Raw genomic sequence first — 20,767 nt, forward strand, 5'->3', positions numbered from 1 at the left:
ACTCATCTCTTCAGGACTTTGAGCCCTAGTGTGCATGAAAGGGTTAAACTCATTAGTCATTGATGTTTTAGGGAATGAAGAGTCCAAGGTTTGGTTTTGATGGGGGATGGAAAAATGTAGCTGTAGATGGGAAGAGTCTGAGGGTTAATGGCATAAACTTTTTTGGGTGGGGCAGTCCTGAGAGGTGGTTTCTGAGATAACACTTATACTCTTTTTAAAGTATCTTAGATAAGAGGCTCAGTCAAAGTATTTGTCTTGAATTTACCCATCATCCCTGAGTACTGGAACCCCTCGTAAGGAGGCGATTCTGCTTGAAACTACTAAGCGCTTTGCTTAAGGAAAATAGAAAACTCTTTCGGGCATGATTTTTTAGGAATGCACATGGTGACTCGGGATTTTTAGGAGAATGGGTATAAAATGTACCCGTAATATTCTCCAAGCAGAGGATGCGTAGGGAAATTAATTTTGGCTTGGCTACCTGCATTCTTCCTACTGCCCACAAGAGGGCACTCAACCACCCACCAGGAGGAGTTCAGTCACTCCCCACTCCCCTTGGGTTCCTTAAATGAACCCAGCACTTTCCCAGGCAGGGAGCTGAGTTAGAGGAACGTTTACCTGTTAAGTGTTACATGAAGGGGGAAAGGCCATGTAATTGGTGTCCAGAGAAGCTGCTGCCTGTTACTGGGGAAAATACACGAACTACATTCATGCAAACCTGTTAGGATACCCAGGAACCAGCTCTCAGCTGTCACCTTTGTGTTGATTCACATTCCTAGAAGCAACCACTATGTCCCTGGTTTTAATGTTTCTTCAAGCTGTCTTTATTTCTTCTTCTCGGGCACATTTAGGAATGTTTTGTACCATGTCACATCAGAGAGAGAAAAAAAAAGTGGACATTCTAAAGAAAGAGTTGACAGTATACCAGTTATCAGGGACCCTAGGAGTTGACTTGACCAACTACCTGGGCCAGAAGGAGAACCATCCCTCCCCGGACCTGCTAATCCCCTCATTGCATTTCCCAGCGCAGAAACCACAGCTTGCCACCTATTGTATTCTGAATCACATTCAGCTTATTTTTAAACGGACTCCATTTGACTAGCATTAAATACCAGCCCGCTGCCATGAGAACAACTCTGAGTTAGGGACTCACCAATATTTGCGATAATAAAGTTATTGACAGGAAGTCAGCCTTAAAAGTGGGAAGTAAGAAGGACCACAATACCCAACTGAAGGCTTCAAAGTTTATTAATATGTATAGTTCAGCTATTCCAGTAACTTTTGTTAGTGTAAGTCTGTTTTTCACATATTAACAACAGAGTATATTTGTTTTCAATTGTTGGTTCACGCATAACTATTGTGATGCAATTCTACTAAGTCAACGGCTCAAAGAGTCATAGTAAGCATCTCACCCATGAAGTACTCCTGCCAAAAATGCCAAATACGAATTAAACCTTCAGACCTTACAGTTTACAAGAAATACAGGAACTGAGGATCGAGTTAAACAACATCACAAGAAAACAGTCAGCCAAATCTAGAATATCCAGGAATGTTCAAATTGTCAATGTTATGGTGGCGGGGGGGGGGGGGCGCGGTACGGAGAGGTGAGAGGACTCTTCTGGAATAAAGAGATTAAAGAAACATAGCAACTGAAAGCAATGACTGAATCGTGAATGGATTCTGGTTCAGAAAAATGATGGTAAGTGTCTTAGTCTGTTTGGATTGCTATAACCAGACACCATAAGCGGGGCAACTTATAAACAGTAGAAATTTATTTCTCACAGTTTTGGAGTTGGAAGGTCTAAGGTCAAGGTGCCAGCAGCTTAGGTATTTGGTGAGGTTCTTCATCCTCATAGAGGGCATCTGCTCAATGCATCCTCCCATAGTGGAAGAGGAAGGCAGCTCTCTGGAGCCCCTTTTTTAAGGGCACAAATCCCATTCATGGGGGCCCCACCCATAAGACCCAATCATCTTCCAAAGGCCCCACTTCCAAACACCATCATATTAGTCACTAGGTTTTCAAACACAAGTTTTAAAGGGACATTCAGTCCATAGCAATAACTATAAAAGCTTTATTCTTGGTGTTACTAATGTTATTGGTGTGGTACAATTAGGACAATTTAAATAGGTCTGGACATGCAAGAAGGCTAGGAATTTGGAGTGCATTTTCTTAGGTGTGACTGTGGCACTGCAGTTCTATAAAGGAATGCCCTTGCTGTTAGGAGATCTATACTGAAGGATTTAGGGGTGACGGTCTAATGACCGCAACTTGGTTTTAAATGACTCAGCAGGAAAAATAAGAGAAAAAGGAAATACAGCAAAACGTTAACCATTGTTGAATCGCTGACTGTAAGGAAGTTTGGCGTACTAAAATGTTAGCATAAATGATGGTGACAATGTCATTGGCTTCAGATGTGACTCTCAAAATCACTGCGACCCCAAGTTTTTCAGGGAACCACCATTTACCTACAGCAAGAAAGGAATTATCTATGCCTAGAATAATGCCCCTCCTGCCGCAGACCCTGACTTATCAGTGATTGGATATTGCTTTCTCTCTCTCTGGCTTTCTTTTTCTGAGTGTACCACTGTAGCTAAAACTGACCTGAAGCCTTTATCATCTTTTCAAACGCTCTGAAACCACAGGGTGAGGTGCTTTTCCAAAGATAATGTCAATCAAAGAGAAGATTGCGCTTGTGACTGGTGGTATAGTCATCAGCATGCTAAGAGAGAGGTGGTTATTTGTAGTGTCATGCCATGTTCAAAATGCTGTTTGATTATAAAAGGAAATCAATTCTCTTCAGCCTTATGTGAGCAGCAACATTGTATATTGGCTGCTTTTCCTTAAGGCATAAATATTAACAGTGGTCCCAGAGCTACTCTGATTCGTTTTGAAATGTTGTCATCTGCCTATGAAATTCACTCCTTCATCTATCCATCCATCTTTCCACCCACTTACTCAAGGGCCAGGAGTTATGGGTAATAGGGCATAAAGGAAGATGTGATGCAGCCAAAAACTAGAAACACATTTGTGAGGTTCTAAGCAAGGACTATATGGATTGGTGAGGACAGAAAGGAAGAAATATTGCTCCCTCAAGAGCAGTATTTCAAAACTGTCAGTAATTCTCAAAAATTTGTGATTTCTGCCATATGTGAGGATGATTATTAACTGCAGGACTATTTCATAACCTCCTTTCCTTTACTTAAAAAGAAAACTTAAATGCCTACTAGTTTCATTCTAAACATCATGATCCATAAAATCATGGTTTTAATGTACTAGTTGTAGTTTTCCTAAGACATTAATATGCACACTAGCTATGCATAATTCTCTTGTATCTTGAACCACATGCATAATCACTTATATGTATTAAGGGATCTACCTTTTAGAAAAGAATTTAGGAGCAAATAGATTGAGCACACAATATTGGCTCGTGTGTGCACGTGTATAGAACATACGCATTTCAACTAACCTTCATTATCCTGCCCCTCCCTCCTTTCTGTTAGTCAGTGATCTAAACTGCTTTGTTACAATTAATTTTCCAGAGACCGAAAGAAGAATGGATTTGGTGGATATTTTGCTGATTAGAACATGAGAACATGAGCATGATCCCTAAACACTCAGAGATCACATATCTAGTAGTCCTGATGCAGAAAGAACCTTTTGACATAAATATAATATCAAATACACTCCAAAAATTTAGAATACCAAATGTAATATGAAATGATTGGAAATATTTTATAGGTAAGGTTTGTATTTAAGACTTTTCTCAGCGCTTTATATTTTATTCTTAAGGAAATGATACCTTAAGGCTGCCTCCTCATTTTCCTTTGAACAGATCACCCTGATTTTCATAATGAGTTGCTTTCTTGGTACAGAGCTGTGGGCATGCAGGTTGATGTTTAAAATGTACTTTAGTTGCTTCTGTTCTTCATTATTGATTGCATACCTGGGCTGGATGCTGGGCAGACAACGCAGAACAAAACAGACATGGTTCCTGCCTTATAGAGCTTGCAGCATGGGAGACAGACACCGATCAAGTCATCTCCCAAATAAACAGCGAATTGATTTAAGGAGGTGGTTTTTTAGTTAAGTTTTGTGTGGGGAAACAAAGAGAATGACCCAGCAAAGAGAACAATCGGTGCAAAGGCCCCCTCTTGGATGGGGCAGAGTGGGAGAGCATCTCCTCTCCAAGGAATCGGAAGAATGTCAGAGGGGTTGGACCCACAGACGTGGTAAGGAGAGTGGTCTTTGCCCAGTGGGGAAGCAATGGTGAACCAGTGAAGGACCTGAACTCAACAAAATCGAGGTTCTAGCCGGGCTCGGTGGCTCAGCCTGTAATCCCGCGCCTTTGGGAGGCTGAGGTGAGTGGATTGCCTGAGCCCGCGGGTTCGAGACCCGCCTGGGCAGCGAGACCTCATCTCTACAATAAATCAAAAAATCAGCCGGGCGTGGTAGCGTGCGCCTGTAATTCCGGCTACTTGGAAGGCTGAGGCGGAAGGATCGTCGGAGCCCAGCAGGTGAGGCTGCAGTGGCCAGGAGCGGCCACTTCACTCCAGTTTGGGTGACAGAGTGAGACTTCAACTCAAAAAAAAAAAAAAAAAAAAAAAAATCAAGGTTCTGTCAGCAATAAAAATGTGGAAATGGGTATCAGGTACACAAGCAACAGTGCTTAAAGAATTACACCCCAAACATACCTATCCAAAACAGAACTTGTAGCTTCCCATTTCTCATCCTCCCAAACTTGCTTGTGGTTCAGTTTCTCACCTCAGTGATGGCCTCGCCATTCATCCTGTAGCTCAGGCCAAAAATCTAGCATTGGCTATGATGCTTCTCTTTTCCTTCCCCTCATGTCTAATCTATGGCCAAGTTCTGTTCATTCCACCTCTTAAATATCTCTGACACTCAGTTCTCCATCTCCACCATCAGATTCATGCAATCATCTCTTGCCTGAACTACTGCCGTGGTTTCTTAATTGCTCTTTGATGCTTTGTGCCCCTATAATTTGTTCTCTGCACAAACCAATGTTTTCAAAATACAAATATGATGATGTCTGGTCCCTGCCTAAAGTCCAGGGATTCAAGCCAATCATGGCGGACTCATTCCACTTGCTTTTAATGGGTTTTGTTGTGGTCAGAGACCCAATGACTCGTTTCTGGTCATTAAAACATGTGGGCATTTCTTCTGGGGATCTTCTGGGAGAGGTATTCTTGCTCTTCAAAAGAGACCACTGGAAGAAAGGGATGTTTTTAGTTTTGTTAAACACTGGATGTGTCTGGAATGGCAGCAGCCATTTTGCCTGGAAGTGCAGTTCCAGAGACTGCCAGGAGAGCAGTGCCTGAAGGCCAAAGCGCCACCCCTGGAGTCGTCTGCCATTCCACAGGAGAGAAATCCCCTTGCTACGTAAGCCAGTCTGGGTTGGTTTTTCTGGCACGTGCAGCCATAAGAACACAGATATTGGAGTCTGAGGCAACTAATGCCATGTGCGCAGTTGGCTATATGCATGTGAAGCTCAGTGGAGAGATGTGAGCTGGAGAAATTCATTTGTGAGTCCTTGGTGAAGTTTGCGGAAGGGGTAAGATCAAAAATTAGCCTAGAAGAGGATGATGAGCCTGCAAAGAAGATTGGGAGGAACTGGGCCAGAGAAATGCCAAGGGAGAGCACAAGTGGGCAGAAAAAAAGATTTCCGCTTGCTTCCTTTTTGTCTTGAGACTCATATTAAGGGCATTATAATTTTCCTAAGTGTGTCCTAACTGGGCAAAAAGGAGGTGGTTCAGAAGTGTTTTCAGCGAGGGAGGAAGGTGAATTTCAGAGCCAACCTATTCCTGCCATTTAGCAAGTCATTTACCAGAATCTCATAGAGGCAACCAAAAGTTGAACAAACCCGGTCAGAGAATATTTTTTTCTCCTCTGAATATAAGATACCGAGTTAGGTGGTGTCAGAGACACACGTCAGTGTCACTGGTGTCTAGAGACAGGGTAGAAACTTGTTGAGGGAGTGGGCGGTTTCGCATTGTGGTGTCAGAACTGGAGGGGCGGCCCATGGTACGGCATCGCTTTAAGACAAGGCTTGGAAAGCCAGTGAGCGGTGTTCACAGAACGGGGCTGCAGACAGACATCCAAGGGAAAGCAGGCGGAAAGTCAAAGTGAGGATTTGTGGGTTAAAAAACAAAACAAAACCAGACAACCAAAAAGTGAACAAACAACCTGGTCGGAGAATATTTCTTCTGAGTGTAAGATACTGAGCAAGGTGAGGTCTAGAAGGGATAGAAACTTGCCATGGGAGAGGTTCCCAGACGTCAGCGTGCCCCGGATCACCGGGAGAACTTGCGACGAACGTTCATGTCTGGACATTCTTCGACGACGTTCCTCCAGGGGCGTTGGGACGACCGCATTCCGTCTCCTTCCCCTATTTCCTTCCCCTCTTTGAGTCGTGCAGGTTGGGGCCGACAAGCACGTTTTCAAAGAGCTCTTCTGGCTGTGCTGGTGCCAAGGGATGACTTGGATTTCAGCTCCCTCCAGCTCCAGCCTTTAGCTCCATTCTCTGACGTAGAAAACGGGCGTTTCTCCACGTTACGCGAAGCGTCCTTCTGACCCGACAGCTGCCCAGTCCCACCCACTCCAGTCGCCTGGGACCCGGTGGGCCAGACGTGGCGGCCTCGGGCCTGGAGACCGCTGCCACATCGCGTACAGGGACACCAGTCCAACGCCCCGGCCCGAGAACACCCGCAGTCGCCACCTCCAGGCTTGCCGGCAAAAACCTCCAGGCAGTCGCTATGGTGACTGGCGGACGCCGTAACCAATTACGTCTCGGCGCTTGTTTGTATCCGCCCCATCCCTCCTCGGGGGCCGATACCTCCGTGATTGACAGTTCGTCCCGGGCGCTGTTACGTAAGGGGAGGGTCAAATGCGGCCCCACCCAAAGGGAGCTGATTTGATTGGCAGGATGGAATGCGGTCGTCCCAACGCCCCCGGAAGAACGTCGTTGATGGGCAGGTGTGGAAACCAGTTGGCGCCGAAAGACTGGACGGAAGCGTCCGGGCCCAGGGGCGTGGGGCGGGAGGGCGGAGCCTGACGCCGAGGGCAGGGAAGGGCGGGGCGGGGTGCGAGCAGGGGCAGGGCTGGTGCTGCGGCCGGAGATGCTGTCTGGTCGCGGCGGCTCTCGGCAGCCGGGAGTTCTGCACTGAAGGTGCTGGAGACAGGCGCACTGCTTGACAGGCTGGTAGGTACGCGAGACCTGAGGAGTGAATCGGGCTGCCGACTTCTCGGGCTCAGTATTTGTTTGCCCAACCGGGCGCTGGCGACTCCGTCGTGACGGCGGCCGCACTGGGACACGGGGGTGAGACTGGGCACCTGTGCGCGTTTGCAGGCACCTGCTGCGCTGGCCGTCTCGGAGTCTGGAGCCCGCAGCTAGGGGCTGCGGCGCGAGCTGCGTCGGGCCATCCTGAGGGAGGGAGGCGGGCCCGACTGGCTCGCCCTGTCCCGGGCCCGCCCTCTCCTGCCGGGTCTCCGACCCAGCGCCCTGGCTGAGGGGGGCGTCGCTGAGTCCCAGAAGCCCTTAGCCCCCCCATTGGAGGAGTTCGCGATCCCCGGACCACCCCCGAGCTAGCGGCGAGGCCAGTACATGGCCCCTGCCTTGCATCATCTCGAGACAGGTTTGTCCAGATTCTCTGCGTGCTCGGAGACTGGTTTCCATCCCGGTCGAAGGTGCCTGTCCGAGGCCGGCTGCCGGTCCCGGTTGTCCCCAGCGATCCTAGTCGGGGCCATTTCGTCTTTTCTCTGGGCCTGCTCTGTCGCCTATTAACGTGGAATTTCTTAAGCCAGTTTTCGGGGTGATGTATTAAGATAGTGCTTGTGGTGGCACTATGGCACATAAAAGGAACAGCAGCATCCATGTCTAGTACCGCTCTGCCATGTACGGGTCATTCGCTCAGGCTGAAGATCCAGACTTCTCTGATGTGTGGAGTAAAGCAATGTTATCATGGCCAACCAGCAGAAATTCCAAAATTGTTTCCCCAGTGACAAGGGTGTAGCCTATGTCTTCCATCCATCCATGTCATTCCTATCGGAACATGTTATGCTGTATCTGTGATAGACTAGACATCTAATAAATGATTAAATAGTTAAAAAGATCCATTGCAAACTTAGGCAGCAATAGACAACATCTGCTGAAAGATAGAAAGAACTGGGGACCAGTTCTGTTGGTAAAGTCATAGAATCATAACGCGTTAGACAGGAAGGGACTTTACAGGTTTGCCCCAAGCCAGTATAATTTACATGGGGAGCACCCCTGTGTCCCAAGGGGTGGGGATCACCTGTTGAATCAGGTCCCTCTTGGAGGATAGTGGGGTTGTGGCACAGAACTGCTGAATCTGAAAATCAGGGTTGTTTTCATTTGGGCCAAACGGGAACCTTCCCCCTCCTCCATTTTTTAAAAGTCCCAACTATTTTCATGTGTCATATACATAGTCACCTTTAAAAGCAGATTTGGAGAGAGCTGTTGCCACTTACTGGATGTAACTCAACATATCAGTGGACGAGCCAGGATTCTCATTCCACTGATTTAATTACCGGGTGGCATTACCTCTTGGAAAGCAAAACAGAAGTAATAGGCACTGGCAAGGTATGAAAGACCTGGTTCCTACTTGTGGATGTCATAGGCTCATCAGAGAGAAAACAAAAGTATTGCTGACCAAAGACATTTGGTACTTGTGTTGCTAATGATTTGCTTCTTAAGAATTTAGGAAAACGTTAAGTTTTGACCGTTTTCACCTCCAGCTTTTTGTTGGTACAAGTAGGAATTCAGAGAAGGAGCTCTACTTTAAATGAAACAGAGCCTGGGGGAAAATCACCAGAGTAGAGAAGTTGCTGTTCTTACAGCAGTGCTTGGCTGTTTTTCCTTTGCTTCTTGGTATTTTTAGTAAATGACCCACTGACTTTGTGACCTTTGAGACATGCTTTCTTAGCCACTACTTGAAGCTTCAGATGGAATATCTGTGTTTTTGAAATGTCTCTTTTGTACTCCTCTGTTGCATTTGTATGTATTACCTGGCAATTCCTTACACGCCTAATTCTATAGAGTTTCTGTATTTTTAGCAGTTGAAAAGGGAGTTTCTTGGGAATGGTACTGACAGGAGTCAGGCAACCTTTTCTCTCCTTACTAACATATGTATGCTCTGCCTTCCCTGTTTTCTCTTATTTCTTTGGCTAATAGCTTTGCTGGAGGAATTATTTTGTACTTAAATGAGTTCAAAACAATTCTTAAAATCAGCCACCTTGCATCTTTATCATTCGTTCCATAAACGTGGGAAGAGTGATATAACTTGTGTGGATGTGGGTACAGTGCATTCTGAATCTGGCTTTCCCATTAGTTAAATGCCTAGATATGCTAGTAGCAACTATTGTCCGTATCTTCTGAATTTCTGGCATCCAAGCCATGATCCGAGCCCCTGAATATCTGAATCCTAGCCAGGGACCTGGTATACAGATTCTTGTAAACATCTAAAGGTGTGAAAGAAATTGGAGCCAGAAGAAGAAGGGAGTATAAAAAGAAACTATTTCTGAAGATGCCTGAAGACATTTTCCTAGGTGTTTATAACTATATGTTATATAACATATTTTATATCTATATATATTTTATATATCAGATTTAGTTCCTCACCCTTTCAGAAGTCTTAACTGTTAGGGTTGGTATATTTCTGTGTTTTTCCATCTTGTTTCAAGGTAAAGTGAATGCTGAGCACAGAAGAGTTTGATGACAAAGACCACTGAATTTCTTTGTTTGGAGTACACGTTATGAACCCTTTCTGGAGCATGTCTACAAGCTCTGTACGCAAAGTAGGTATCGTTAATACATTTAGTAAGAAAGCCCATTTGCAAAAAGCTCAGAATACAGACTAAAATAATCCATACCATAGTTATCTGTAATCTTAACAAAATTGCTTGGTTTTCTAGTTTAAGTTTTGAGAAATAATTATTTTGTTGGGTAAAGTCAGTTTCTGAGACTGAAGTTGCATTTCAAATAGAAATTGTTGTGGTAATTACAATTCTAATGGGGTCTCAAACTCCTGGGCTCAGGCAGTCTTGCCACCTCAGCCTCCTAAAGTGCTGGGAGTACAGCATGAGCCACCACACCTATTTTTTTATTTATACATATTCATGGGCTACAAGTGCAGTTACGCTGATAAATTGCATTGTGGTGAAGTCAGGGCCTTCAATCCATCTATCACTGGAGCAACACTCATGATATACATTTTTAATACAACTAATTAAACAGCCTTTGGATGTCCTTGAGCTAAGGAAGTACCTATGAGATGGTAGGTTATTCTCTTACTCATGTCAGCATTTGCCTAAGGATGACGGTTTATGCTGGTGATATTTCAAATGTGGAGACATACCTATTAGGGACAAGATCAAAATCATACCCAAGCAAGTCAGAGAATAGTTTCATTCTTTGTTTCTAACCAAGTGCTAACTAACAGATAGCAACTAATTTCAGTCATCCACACTATTTATTCTGAGCTTCTTAACACCTGACCTTCTATAATATCTAAGAACAAGAGGACTTTTCTAGTCTTGTACAGTTGTCTAATTGCTCAGTAACTCCTTGCCCTTTTAGGGGGGCCACCAGGAGAAAATATTTATTTCTGTATTTCATTTAATCTTGTAAATACTGACTATCATCCTTACAGAATACACCTAATAAAAGAATTTCCTTAATGCTTTAGTTCTGCCTCAACTTTGTTTGCTCTTTTTATGACCTGCCTGCTCAAAGGTCTTTCAGGTTATCTTGATCATGGTGTTAGGATGTCCTTGTAAAAAAAAAGTAATTCCAGCTTCTAGGTCATGGGGATACTACTGTACACTTGTGATTTAAGAATCATTCTAACACATATTCTCACAACTTCATCTTGAATAGCGGTCTGATGGTGAAGAGAAGACATTAACAGGGGACGTGAAAACCAGTCCTCCACGAACTGCACCAAAGAAACAGCTGCCTTCTATTCCCAAAAATGCTTTGCCCATAACTAAGCCTACGTCTCCTGCACCAGCAGCACAGTCAACAAATGGCACTCATGCTTCCTACGGACCCTTCTACCTAGAATACTCTCTTCTTGCAGAATTGTAAGTTCTTAACACACTATTTGGTTAAATTATGAATGATCTTTGAAGGTGAAGAATAAAATGTATTCTGATGCAGTCAGTAAAGGGCAGTCATTTGAACTGCTCAAACCCAACCCCCCCTTCAATATCAGCCTTAGCCCTTTGCACTCAGATGTCCCCGCTGGGAAGACATTGTAAATCTAGCAAACCACTCAGATGTCCCCTTTCAGGGGATATAAAGAGATTGCTGGTGATTATACAGGACAAACATACGCCAGCACAATTTTTTTCATAAGTGTATGTTTCTTTGAAGTTTTACTTTCAAAAACAATGAAAAGCCTATGTCCCATTTGAAATCTGTCAAGCTTCTGATTGATCAGTTGAGAAGTGGTTTTCAGAAATTGTGAGTGTGTCCTTCCACGTGGTCTCCGAACGAGACTGGACAATAAATTACATATTAATTTTGGAAGAAGACACAAGATTGCATTGTTTGCTCAAATAGAACAACACCATGAGGAAGATGTCAAGCAAAATTACTGTTGCTTGATGTGTATTAATGAACCTGCAGTGCATGTCAGTGACCACTTCACACATTACTGCATGTTGGAAAAATAGGATATAAAATTTTGATTTTTTTGTAATAAGTTCCTCCATGTCCAAAATTCCATTGTAAGCCAAATATCATTATAATAAAATAATTGATTACAGTGCTGTACTATTTAACATGAACTGATTTGTTTTTCACTATTTCATAAAAAAGTGGCCAAGTTGCTGGTAAGTGATCCATGAAATGTCTCCAAGTGCAAAGGGTTAATAAATATAGAACTATAGAGGCTATTGCTGGTAATAAGACTTTTAACCAAAACCTAGGTAGTGTTATGTAAATATCATACGTTAACTATGATTCTTATTTGGAGCTTGGGTAAATATTATTTAAAGGCACATGTGTGCTTTAATGTATTTTGGAGAGTAAGAAATGGTGTTAAGAACCTATAGTAGGCCGGGCTCAGTAGCTTAGCCTGTAATCCCAGCACTTTGGGAAGCCAAGGCAAGTGGATTGCCTGAGCCCTCGGGTTCAAGACCAGCCTGGGCAACTTGGCAAGACCTTGTCTCTACAATAAAAATAAAAAATAGCTGGGCATAGTATCACGCGTCTATAGTTCCGGCTACTCTGAAGGCTGAGGTGGAAGGATCACTGGAACCCAGAAGGTCGACACTGGGGTGGCCATGAGGGTGTGTGCCACTGAACTCCAGCTTGGGCAAAGGCATGAGACTCCAACTCCAAAAAAAAAAAAAAAAGAAACTGCAGTAAACTAGGAACTTTTTTTTTTTGAGTTGGAGTCTCACTCACTCTGTCACCCCAACTGGAGTGCAGTGATCGCTCCTGGCCACCACAGCCTCGACCTGCTGGGCTCTGGCAATCCTTCCACCTCAGCTTTCCAAGTAGCTGGAATTACAGGCACGCGCTACCACGCACCGCTAATGTTTTATTTATTGTAGAGATGAGGTCTCGCCAAGTTGCCCGTGCGGGTCTCAAACACGTGGGCTTAGGCAGTCCACTCACCTCAGCCTCCCCAAGTGAGGGATTACAGGCTGAGCCACCAAGCCCGGCTAAACTAGGAACTTAATTTGATCTTCCTTTATATGAGGTAAGGAATTCTCCTCCTGAAGAGGTTTTTAAGAGGGTAGGACAGTGGAGAGTGGCAATCTGTTCTTTCTTGGGTCAGACCCACCCGGAGGATTGTGCCCCGTTTTGGTTATCACCTTATAGGAGGCATCCTGACACAGGAGGATCCCAGCAAGGAGAGGTGAGGAAGCCGGACCTTAGGGATCAACAGTTGAAGGAATGTGAACTGCTGGCTTTGAAAAGAGAAAATTTTAGTCATAAAAAGAAATTTGACTTATCTGTATGACAGGACTTGGCAATTATAGGGAAGTTATAAAGATTTGGGCTCCATATAAGTAAGAACCTGACTAGTCACAGAAGTCTGCAATTGGACTGAAGTTGCACCTATCTGTAGGGTGCAAAGAGCTGAGCTCTTGTGCAGAGTGCTGATTATTTTGAGCTTCTTAGCACCTGGCACACATACATAGGGGCTCAAACAACACACAGATTCAGATGGCATTTAATAATTTGTTAAAAGGACAGAAAGTTTGGAGAATTCTTAATTTCCATCATTTTAAAATTCCTTTGTGTATGAAGTTATTTTAAATACATCCTTGAACCCTCCCCCTTAATGTACTAATGTTTTAATCGTCAGAGGGTCTAAGGCCCCAGTGTAATTGGCTGGGTGTGATTTGGTGTAGCAATAGGTCCCTGTTGCTTTATAATGAAGGCCTTATGTTTGAGGCTGGGCAGTGAGTTGGACAGGCTTCTACTGTAGTGATTAAATCTATGTCTGATTTAGAACACAAAATTGCCTTTTCTGGCAAATCTCACTGTAGTAGATTCATCTGCCAGTCATGTTGCTGATGACATATTGAATTTTAGTGACTTAAAAATAGAATAGATAATTTCAAAAAGGTTAAAAAGAAGTGTAATGGCAAATAGGTAATAAAAACAATAAACTAAAGCCAAATACATGTTCCTTGATAAATTTCAGAACTGCCAGGCTAATGTGTTTTAAGGCCCTAGGTAAACATTGTTCTTTTCAAGGTCTGATCACAGCCTTACCTATTAGGTTCATAGATTCATTTGCAAGGAACAGAGCAGAATGGCTATCGGCAGGTAACTAGGTCCCAGAAACCCAGTGAAGCCTTTGTGGCAATATACTTGTCTTCCCTTTTTTTCAGCACCCAGTTTCTTACTCCCTGGAGAAAGGCCCACAGAGTTCAGGTGTCTGAGTTGGGAGCAGAGTGTGAGAGTCTCACTGATGTCTGCCTTCACAGGCAACACTGCAAATCTAAATACTGCCCTCTCCCACAGGATCTGGTGTTTTAAACTTAAAATGACAACTAAGTGTTGGCAATTCCATAGAATCTTTATTCTTAATTACCTAAAATTGTGTCTTAAACCTTTTTGAATGTGTGTATGACAGCTATCATCTTACAGTTACAAAAACATTAATTTTACATATATTCTCATTTACCTCAGATTTAATGTCTAAAACTTACCTCAGGTTGAATTGTTCACGATGACCTACAAGCTGGTTCCAAGGTGATGTTTTAGAAGAGCCAGTTTCTAGGAGGAAAACTTGATTCTTTGTGTGTCTGTTTGGGGCTCTTTGTTGGCTTATGTACTTTTCTGTGAGTTACTTTTGTGAAGACAGTAAGTGGGCAACAGCTGTCAAGGCAGTGCTCAGAGTTGTGTCTGGTGAGAGATTATAACTTGGCTTGCATGTATTGGGCATCATCTGCCCCTTGAGAGACCATTCAAATGGGGTGGTTTGATCTATATGTGTCATTTATATTCACACAAGTTAATTATTATGCTTTTGTTTTAGTACCTTGGTTGTGAAACAGAAGTTACCTGGAGTCTATGTGCAACCATCTTATCGCTCTGCATTAAGTAAGACAAGGATTCACTCTTAATTTATAGCATATTTGCTTCTTCCTCTCACACTAATTTAGGACTTAACCATTTTTATTTTTTCCTTCAGTGTGGTTTGGAGTAATATTCATACGGCATGGACTTTATCAAGATGGTGTATTTAAGTTTACAGTTTACATCCCTGATAACTATCCAGATGGTGACTGTCCAGTAAGTTGGTGATATAGTGTGGCTTCATTTGTGGGTCAGCAATGGGGGGTTTAAAGGATTTCAAACATTCTTGGTTCTTTCCTGACTGAATAGTTTTATGATTTCAGTTCCCAGAAAATTTGTCAATAGTTTGTCCCAATAGTTTTCCACAGGGATTTCTGTGCTTTGTTGCAGCTACTGATGTGCCATCCTCTGCCTTTAGCTTTACTTGTTCCTCTGCCCAGGGTGTGCAAGTGAGGCTGGATGCTGTACTGCAGCACTTACTCTGTGAATGGTGATCGCCACACTATAGTGGAGGAGAGTGACTTTTTCCCCCACTTCACTGCAAAATTTAGTTTTACAGGAAAATGGTAAAAGTAGTTAAATATCCCTTCTTGAGGCAGCTCTGACTTTAAGCAACACGACTGCCTTGTTGTCCTGAAACTCCTTTTACTATCTCTGTGGGCCTAATAATGTCCACTGCTTCCATTAAAGGATATGTCTCTCTTTAAATATAGCGCTTGGTGTTTGATATTCCCGTCTTTCACCCGCTAGTTGATCCCACCTCAGGTGAATTGGATGTGAAGAGAGCATTTGCAAAATGGAGGTAAGTAAATAAGTGTTTCTTCTGGTGACATAATACAGCAAGAGGAAGCCTCACTAATCATGCCATATCCCTTTAGGCGGAACCATAATCATATTTGGCAAGTACTAATGTATGCAAGGAGAGTTTTCTACAAGATTGATACAGCAAGCCCCCTAAATCCAGAGGCTGCAGTATTGTATGTTACTTTTGCTTTATTTAAGATAAATTTGAAGATGCAGCTGAGTCAATTAGGTTGGTAACTTTTTGATTTACACTTTTAACACAGGTATGAAAAGGATGTTCAGCTTTTTAAAAGTAAAGTGGTTGACAGTGTTAAGGTGTGCACTGCTCGTTTGTTTGACCAACCTAAAATAGAAGACCCCTATGCAATTAGGTAAGTGGTACATCACCTAAATGAACTGTCTTTTCTAGTAATCGACTTCCATTTTCTAGGTGATCTTAGATTGAGGATTTAAAACGCTTGAGCAAAAGCTTTTAGCCTACAGCCTTTATAACTAGGTGTCAGCTCAGTTTCTCATGCCTCTTAGGCTCTTTCCTCAAGCAAAGCGCTTTATATCTGGCACACTGTGCCAATAGCAAGTTATTTAGTGACTGGTTTTCTAAGAATTCTTGTAATATGCTCATTCATTCACATGTCAGGACTTTTTAGTTGGCAGTTTTAGCTAGAGTCTCTCTTAAACTTCCACAGCCCCGTCAACATTCAGATTTGGTGGAGAGGGAACCTGAGTACGAGTGTGAAAGTGGTGGATTTCTGAAGCACTGTGATACTTGATCATGGGAAACAGTGTCTAGAAGAGTACTGAGAACTGAAGAATTGTTGATTTAGTTCTTTGGCAACATTGAGACTGCTTGGGGAAGCAGCAGGGTATAGTCATTAAGAGCTTGGACTCTGCCGGGCTCGGTGGCTCAGCCTGTAATCCCGCGCTTTGGGAGGCTGAGGTGAGTGGATTGCCTGAGCCCGAAGCGTTCAAGACCGGCCTGGGCAACTTGGCGAGACCTCATCTCTGCAATAAATCAAAAAATTAGCTGGGCGTGGTAGCGTGTGCCTGTAGTTCCAGCTACTTGGAAGGCTGAGGCGGAAGGATCGCCGGAGCCCAGCAGCTCAAGGCTGTGGTGGCTGGAAGTGTGCCACTGCACTCCAGTGGGGCCGACAGAGTGAGACTCCAACTCAAAAAAAAAAAAAGAACTTGGACTCAGCAGGACTGGTTGGGTTTTGTACTTTTTAGCTTTGGTGCCCTATAGCAATTAATTTTACTGTGCCCACTTGCTTAATCTTTAAATGATAGACTTCAGGGGTTGATGTGAGGTTTAAATGAGATAATCTGTATATTAGGGCTACTTATGTGAGAAAATCAGTTAGATAATGAATAAAACATGTATGTTGACAACTGATTATTTAAAGATTACTCTTAATAAAAGTATTGTTCCTTTTTAGGGGAATTGGCTTAATTTCTGCCAAATGGATGTTATACAAATTTAGTAAGCCAAAAAACTATTTAATATTTTTCTCTCCCTGAAGCTTTTCTCCATGGAATCCTTCTGTACATGATGAAGCCAGAGAGAAGATGCTAACTCAGAAAGTAAGTAGATAACCATTTTTACTTACTCTTGTAAGACTGCTCACTAAATACAAATAACTTTTTGAGAAACAGGTTTGTACAGTGCTGAAACCTCCTCAGTCATTTTTTTTTTATTATCTGTTTTTGATTGTGCCTAGAAGAAGCCTGAAGAACAGCATAATAAAAGTGTTCATGTTGCTGGCCTATCATGGGTAAAGCCTGGCTCAGTACAACCTTTCAGTAAAGAAGAGAAAACAGTAGCAACTTAAGAGGTGGTGAATCTGGTGCACCATGCACTTTCCTGCTGGACTCTGGCCTAATTCAAGCTGACCAATGGCAAAGGACTGCCTGAAGAATAAACTGTGTGAACAATGACTGACTACCAACATTTTCCATGTATACATAGGTTCTAACAGCAAGTTTGGAAACCTCTTTCTAAGTAATGCATTACTTCTGTCAGAAGTGTCTTAGGGTGGTTATCTAGTTCAGTACTCCAAATTATTGGGGACCTTGAGGCTTAAGTATTTTTCTGAATATAATGCTAAAGGTAAGTTGCATTCATTTAAACTACTAGAGCGGACAGAATTCAGCACTATTTAATAGTTTTTAAATCAGTGGTTTCAATTGTACATATATTAGGAAATGGAGAGAAGAGGTATACAGAGCAGGTTCCATAGCTCAGCACTTTCAACATGAAAGAGCATTTGAATCTTAGTCTTCAGCCTGCTGTCTTACTGATTTATAAACTGCTGTCACTGAGAAACGTGTTAGTTTTGAGTGAGAAGAAACCAGAACATTTGTTCATAGTTTGTTTTTAAGCAAATTACTTATTGTATTTTTATGGCAAGAGGAAGAAAAAATGTTAAAATGGTTTCTAATGAAATCAGATATTTAAATGATGAATGACTAATGTGTTTAGTAGAGACAAAATAAACCAATAAATGATTGTTCTTTGTCATTTATGCAGGAAACTAAATACCCTTTTCTCAACATAATTAAACAAAGATTAATTTATAAATGCTTTATTGAAAAATACACTTATCTTCATATAAAATTACAGTAGCAGTATGTATCTTGAGAAGTTTTATAAATATTTTTGTAGAACACTATTCTAATTGAACAGTGTAAGTTCCATATTTCTTTCAGAGCAATACGAAGTTACCTAGTAACTTTTATACTGATTCAATTTACAATTGAATTTTCTCCCTAATAAGATTAATTCAACTTTAAAACTGCTTGAACAATAGTGATTAATAAAGGTATATATAGATAATTCAATAGCTGTTAAATAACATTTTCTAATTTGTATAAATGGTACTATGTACTAATAAAAACCTAAATTCTCAAACCTATTTTTTTAAACTGCCAGGAACACACCCAAAAATATTTTAAAATATATCACCTTAATAGACATGTCTTTTGGATAACTACCTCCTTAAAGGAAGAGGTCATAATTTTTTTTTATGGTAATCCCCTTAATTCAACTTGATTTAAAATCTTTACTTAGCCAGCGCATCCCTATTTAACAACAACAAAAAACTGGAGAATTTAAAACATGTGCCCAAAAGGTGGCTATGGGGGCTTTAACATTTTAAAAAAGTACAAAAGCATTAAAGAAAATATTGAATGTTAGCCTGGAAGTTTTGTACTTAATAAATTCACATTGTAGAAAGTGCTATCACAAATATACAGCAAAATCTGGGTTACAAAATCATGCATTTTACAGCCCTAAAGTGCCGTATCTTATACAGGTTCACTCAGACATGGCACAGCCAAACAATCAAGCACTTTTCATACTGCACCACACCTAACCGGGAAAGGGAAGAAGTGCACAAAGGGGACGGGAGCCTACCTAGGCTAATGACCTAGGGCCTCCAAATCTGGGCACGCTCTCCTATGTTCTGTTTGAGGAATGCAAAAATCTCACACTCCTACCAAGTGTTTTAGGACAAAATACCTAATTTTTGTTTTGCTTTTCATGAGGACTAGAGCTGACCACAAAACAGGAATGAATTTCAAATACAGATCCTCAGTTAGAGCATGTCAAAAGAGACCTTTTCTTTCCCTTTTTTTTTTTAATACTCATGTTTGAGTACACTTTGTTTTTTGTAGTACTTGTAAAAGCTTTGCCAAAGAGTTAAAAATCCAAGTCTGGATTATAACAGCACTGAATGGTAGGGGAAAAGGTAGGTGGATCAAATGAAAATATCCTAAGGATACCGGGAGTAGTAAGTACATTTTCTCACAAAATGTCCCTTCAAGTTACTAACAGGCTATAACTGATTGGCTGGAATTAAGAAAAGAGCTCCATAATCTAGATGCTGCTGCTTAACAGTTTGTGAAAGGACAGTTTCAATACAAGAGACTAACCTCAGTGGGAACCTCGGTCATTAGCTACATCTTGGAGACGGCGTAATAAGGCAGAATGATTTTCTGGGCAAATTCTTTTTGCAGGTGATTCACTTCCATCTTCCAAAAGAATCCCTCTCTTTTTAGTTGGAGTTTCTCCTGTCCGTATCATACTGTTAATTTCTCTCAGTCTCTATGATGAGGAAAAATAATAAAAACTTTACAATGCTAATGTACATAGCTCAGTATTCAGTCAAAGACTTTCAAATGGATTAAGCAGTTTACCTGGGAGTACTTGAACACCTTTACAAAGAAAAGAAACACTATGTATCCTGGTGACTTCACTTCTCAGCTGGCTGAGACTGATGACTATTTGGGTAGGGGCTGAATATTTCTATTTTTAACAAGCTTCATAAGTGCTTTTGATATATACATTTCTATAATGTTCACAAATCTGTGATTTTTTTTTTTTTTTTGAGTCAGAGTCTCACTCTGTTGCCCAGGCTGGAGTGCAGTGGTATGCTTATGGCCACCTCAGAGTCAACCTGCTAGACTCAGGCATTCCTTCTGCCTCAGCCTTCCAAGTAGGCAGAACTACAGGCATGTGCTACCACACCCGGCTAATTTTTTGATTTATTGTAGAGACAAGGTCTCACCAAATTGCTCAGGCTGGTCTCATATCCTCTCACCTTGGTCTCCCAAAGGGCTGAGATTACAGGCTTGAGCCACCGTGCCCAGCCTGCTTTTTTACAGTAATTATAGAGCATCACATTGCTATGCTGTGGTCTTTAATCAATTAGATACATCTGTTTTTCTTTTAAATACACAGTATCATGCTCTTTATATTTCATTCTAGTGTTACTCATATTTTGGCAGTCATTCTCAACCTCAATTCCACTAGAGAAGTAAGCCTAATTTCCCTTAAGTATCCATTGTAGGTAATAAATCAGTAAGATTTACACTTGATGCCAGGAGTTCAAGGCTGCAATGAGCTATGATCGCTTACCACTGCACTCTAGCCTGGGCGACAGAGGAAGACCTTGTCTCAAAAAGTTACTCAAATTATTTTATATGCAGTAGCTCAGATGAGGAACTGTGTTGAGAAAGATATTGCCAGAAAGACTGGATCTCTTTACAGTGCCTTTCAGCATTAAGTTTCTGCAAAGTCTTTTATCACATTATTTTACAGTAGTTTGTTGGTTAAAATGTTTTTTAGTGCCACTTCATTGTCCATGTTTTCTTAATAGAAAGCATACTGAGCAAATTCACATGCATTATTGGAAATTGAAAACAAAAGTAGAGAAAAATGTTTAACAAATCCTTACATGCCCATCACCCTACTTCAACAAGTTTGGCCAGTCTTACTTGATCTATACTCCCACTCACTGCCTACCCTCAGATTATTTTAAAGCTAATCTTAGGCATTTTATTAATATTTATTATTTTTTACTTTGAAATAATAAACTTTTTTGAGGTTT

The 20,767-nt window shown here is 41.9% G+C and overlaps 2 protein-coding genes across 10 annotated transcripts in view; one reads left to right on the top strand and one right to left on the bottom strand.

The window, feature by feature from the left end:
- Nucleotides 1-7,087: 7,087 nt before the first annotated feature.
- AKTIP (AKT interacting protein) lies at nucleotides 7,088-18,571 on the top strand. Of its 7 annotated transcripts, none has more exons than XM_008067761.2 (10): nucleotides 7,088-7,218; nucleotides 9,716-9,829; nucleotides 10,911-11,116; nucleotides 14,539-14,603; nucleotides 14,695-14,795; nucleotides 15,293-15,381; nucleotides 15,458-15,556; nucleotides 15,647-15,754; nucleotides 16,901-16,961; nucleotides 17,102-18,571. In XM_008067761.2, the coding sequence occupies exons 2-10, from the start codon at nucleotides 9,788-9,790 to the stop codon at nucleotides 17,207-17,209; spliced, it is 879 nt and encodes a 292-aa protein (XP_008065952.1). In that variant the 5' UTR covers nucleotides 7,088-7,218; nucleotides 9,716-9,787; the 3' UTR covers nucleotides 17,210-18,571. The 7 variants fall into 7 exon arrangements, with proteins under 7 accessions (XP_008065952.1, XP_021573130.1, XP_021573133.1 ...); XM_021717455.1 differs by having other exon boundaries at nucleotides 17,099-17,886; XM_021717458.1 differs by having other exon boundaries at nucleotides 7,106-7,214.
- RBL2 (RB transcriptional corepressor like 2) overlaps nucleotides 17,947-20,767 on the bottom strand; it is a 60,553-nt gene continuing 57,732 nt past the window's right edge. For 2 of the 3 annotated variants that reach the window (XM_021717453.1, XM_008067758.2), the window contains one exon: nucleotides 17,947-19,482. In XM_021717453.1, the coding sequence (XP_021573128.1) occupies nucleotides 19,312-19,482 (171 nt within the window). In that variant the 3' untranslated portion in view covers nucleotides 17,947-19,311. The remainder of the gene's footprint in view (nucleotides 19,483-20,767) is intronic. The other variant, XM_021717454.1, reaches the window with a different exon arrangement.

The sequence above is a fragment of the Carlito syrichta genome, unplaced genomic scaffold, assembly GCF_000164805.1.
Source record: "Carlito syrichta isolate Samal-C Ts95f unplaced genomic scaffold, Tarsius_syrichta-2.0.1 Scaffold309768, whole genome shotgun sequence".
Classification (NCBI taxonomy): Eukaryota; Metazoa; Chordata; class Mammalia; order Primates; family Tarsiidae; genus Carlito; species Carlito syrichta.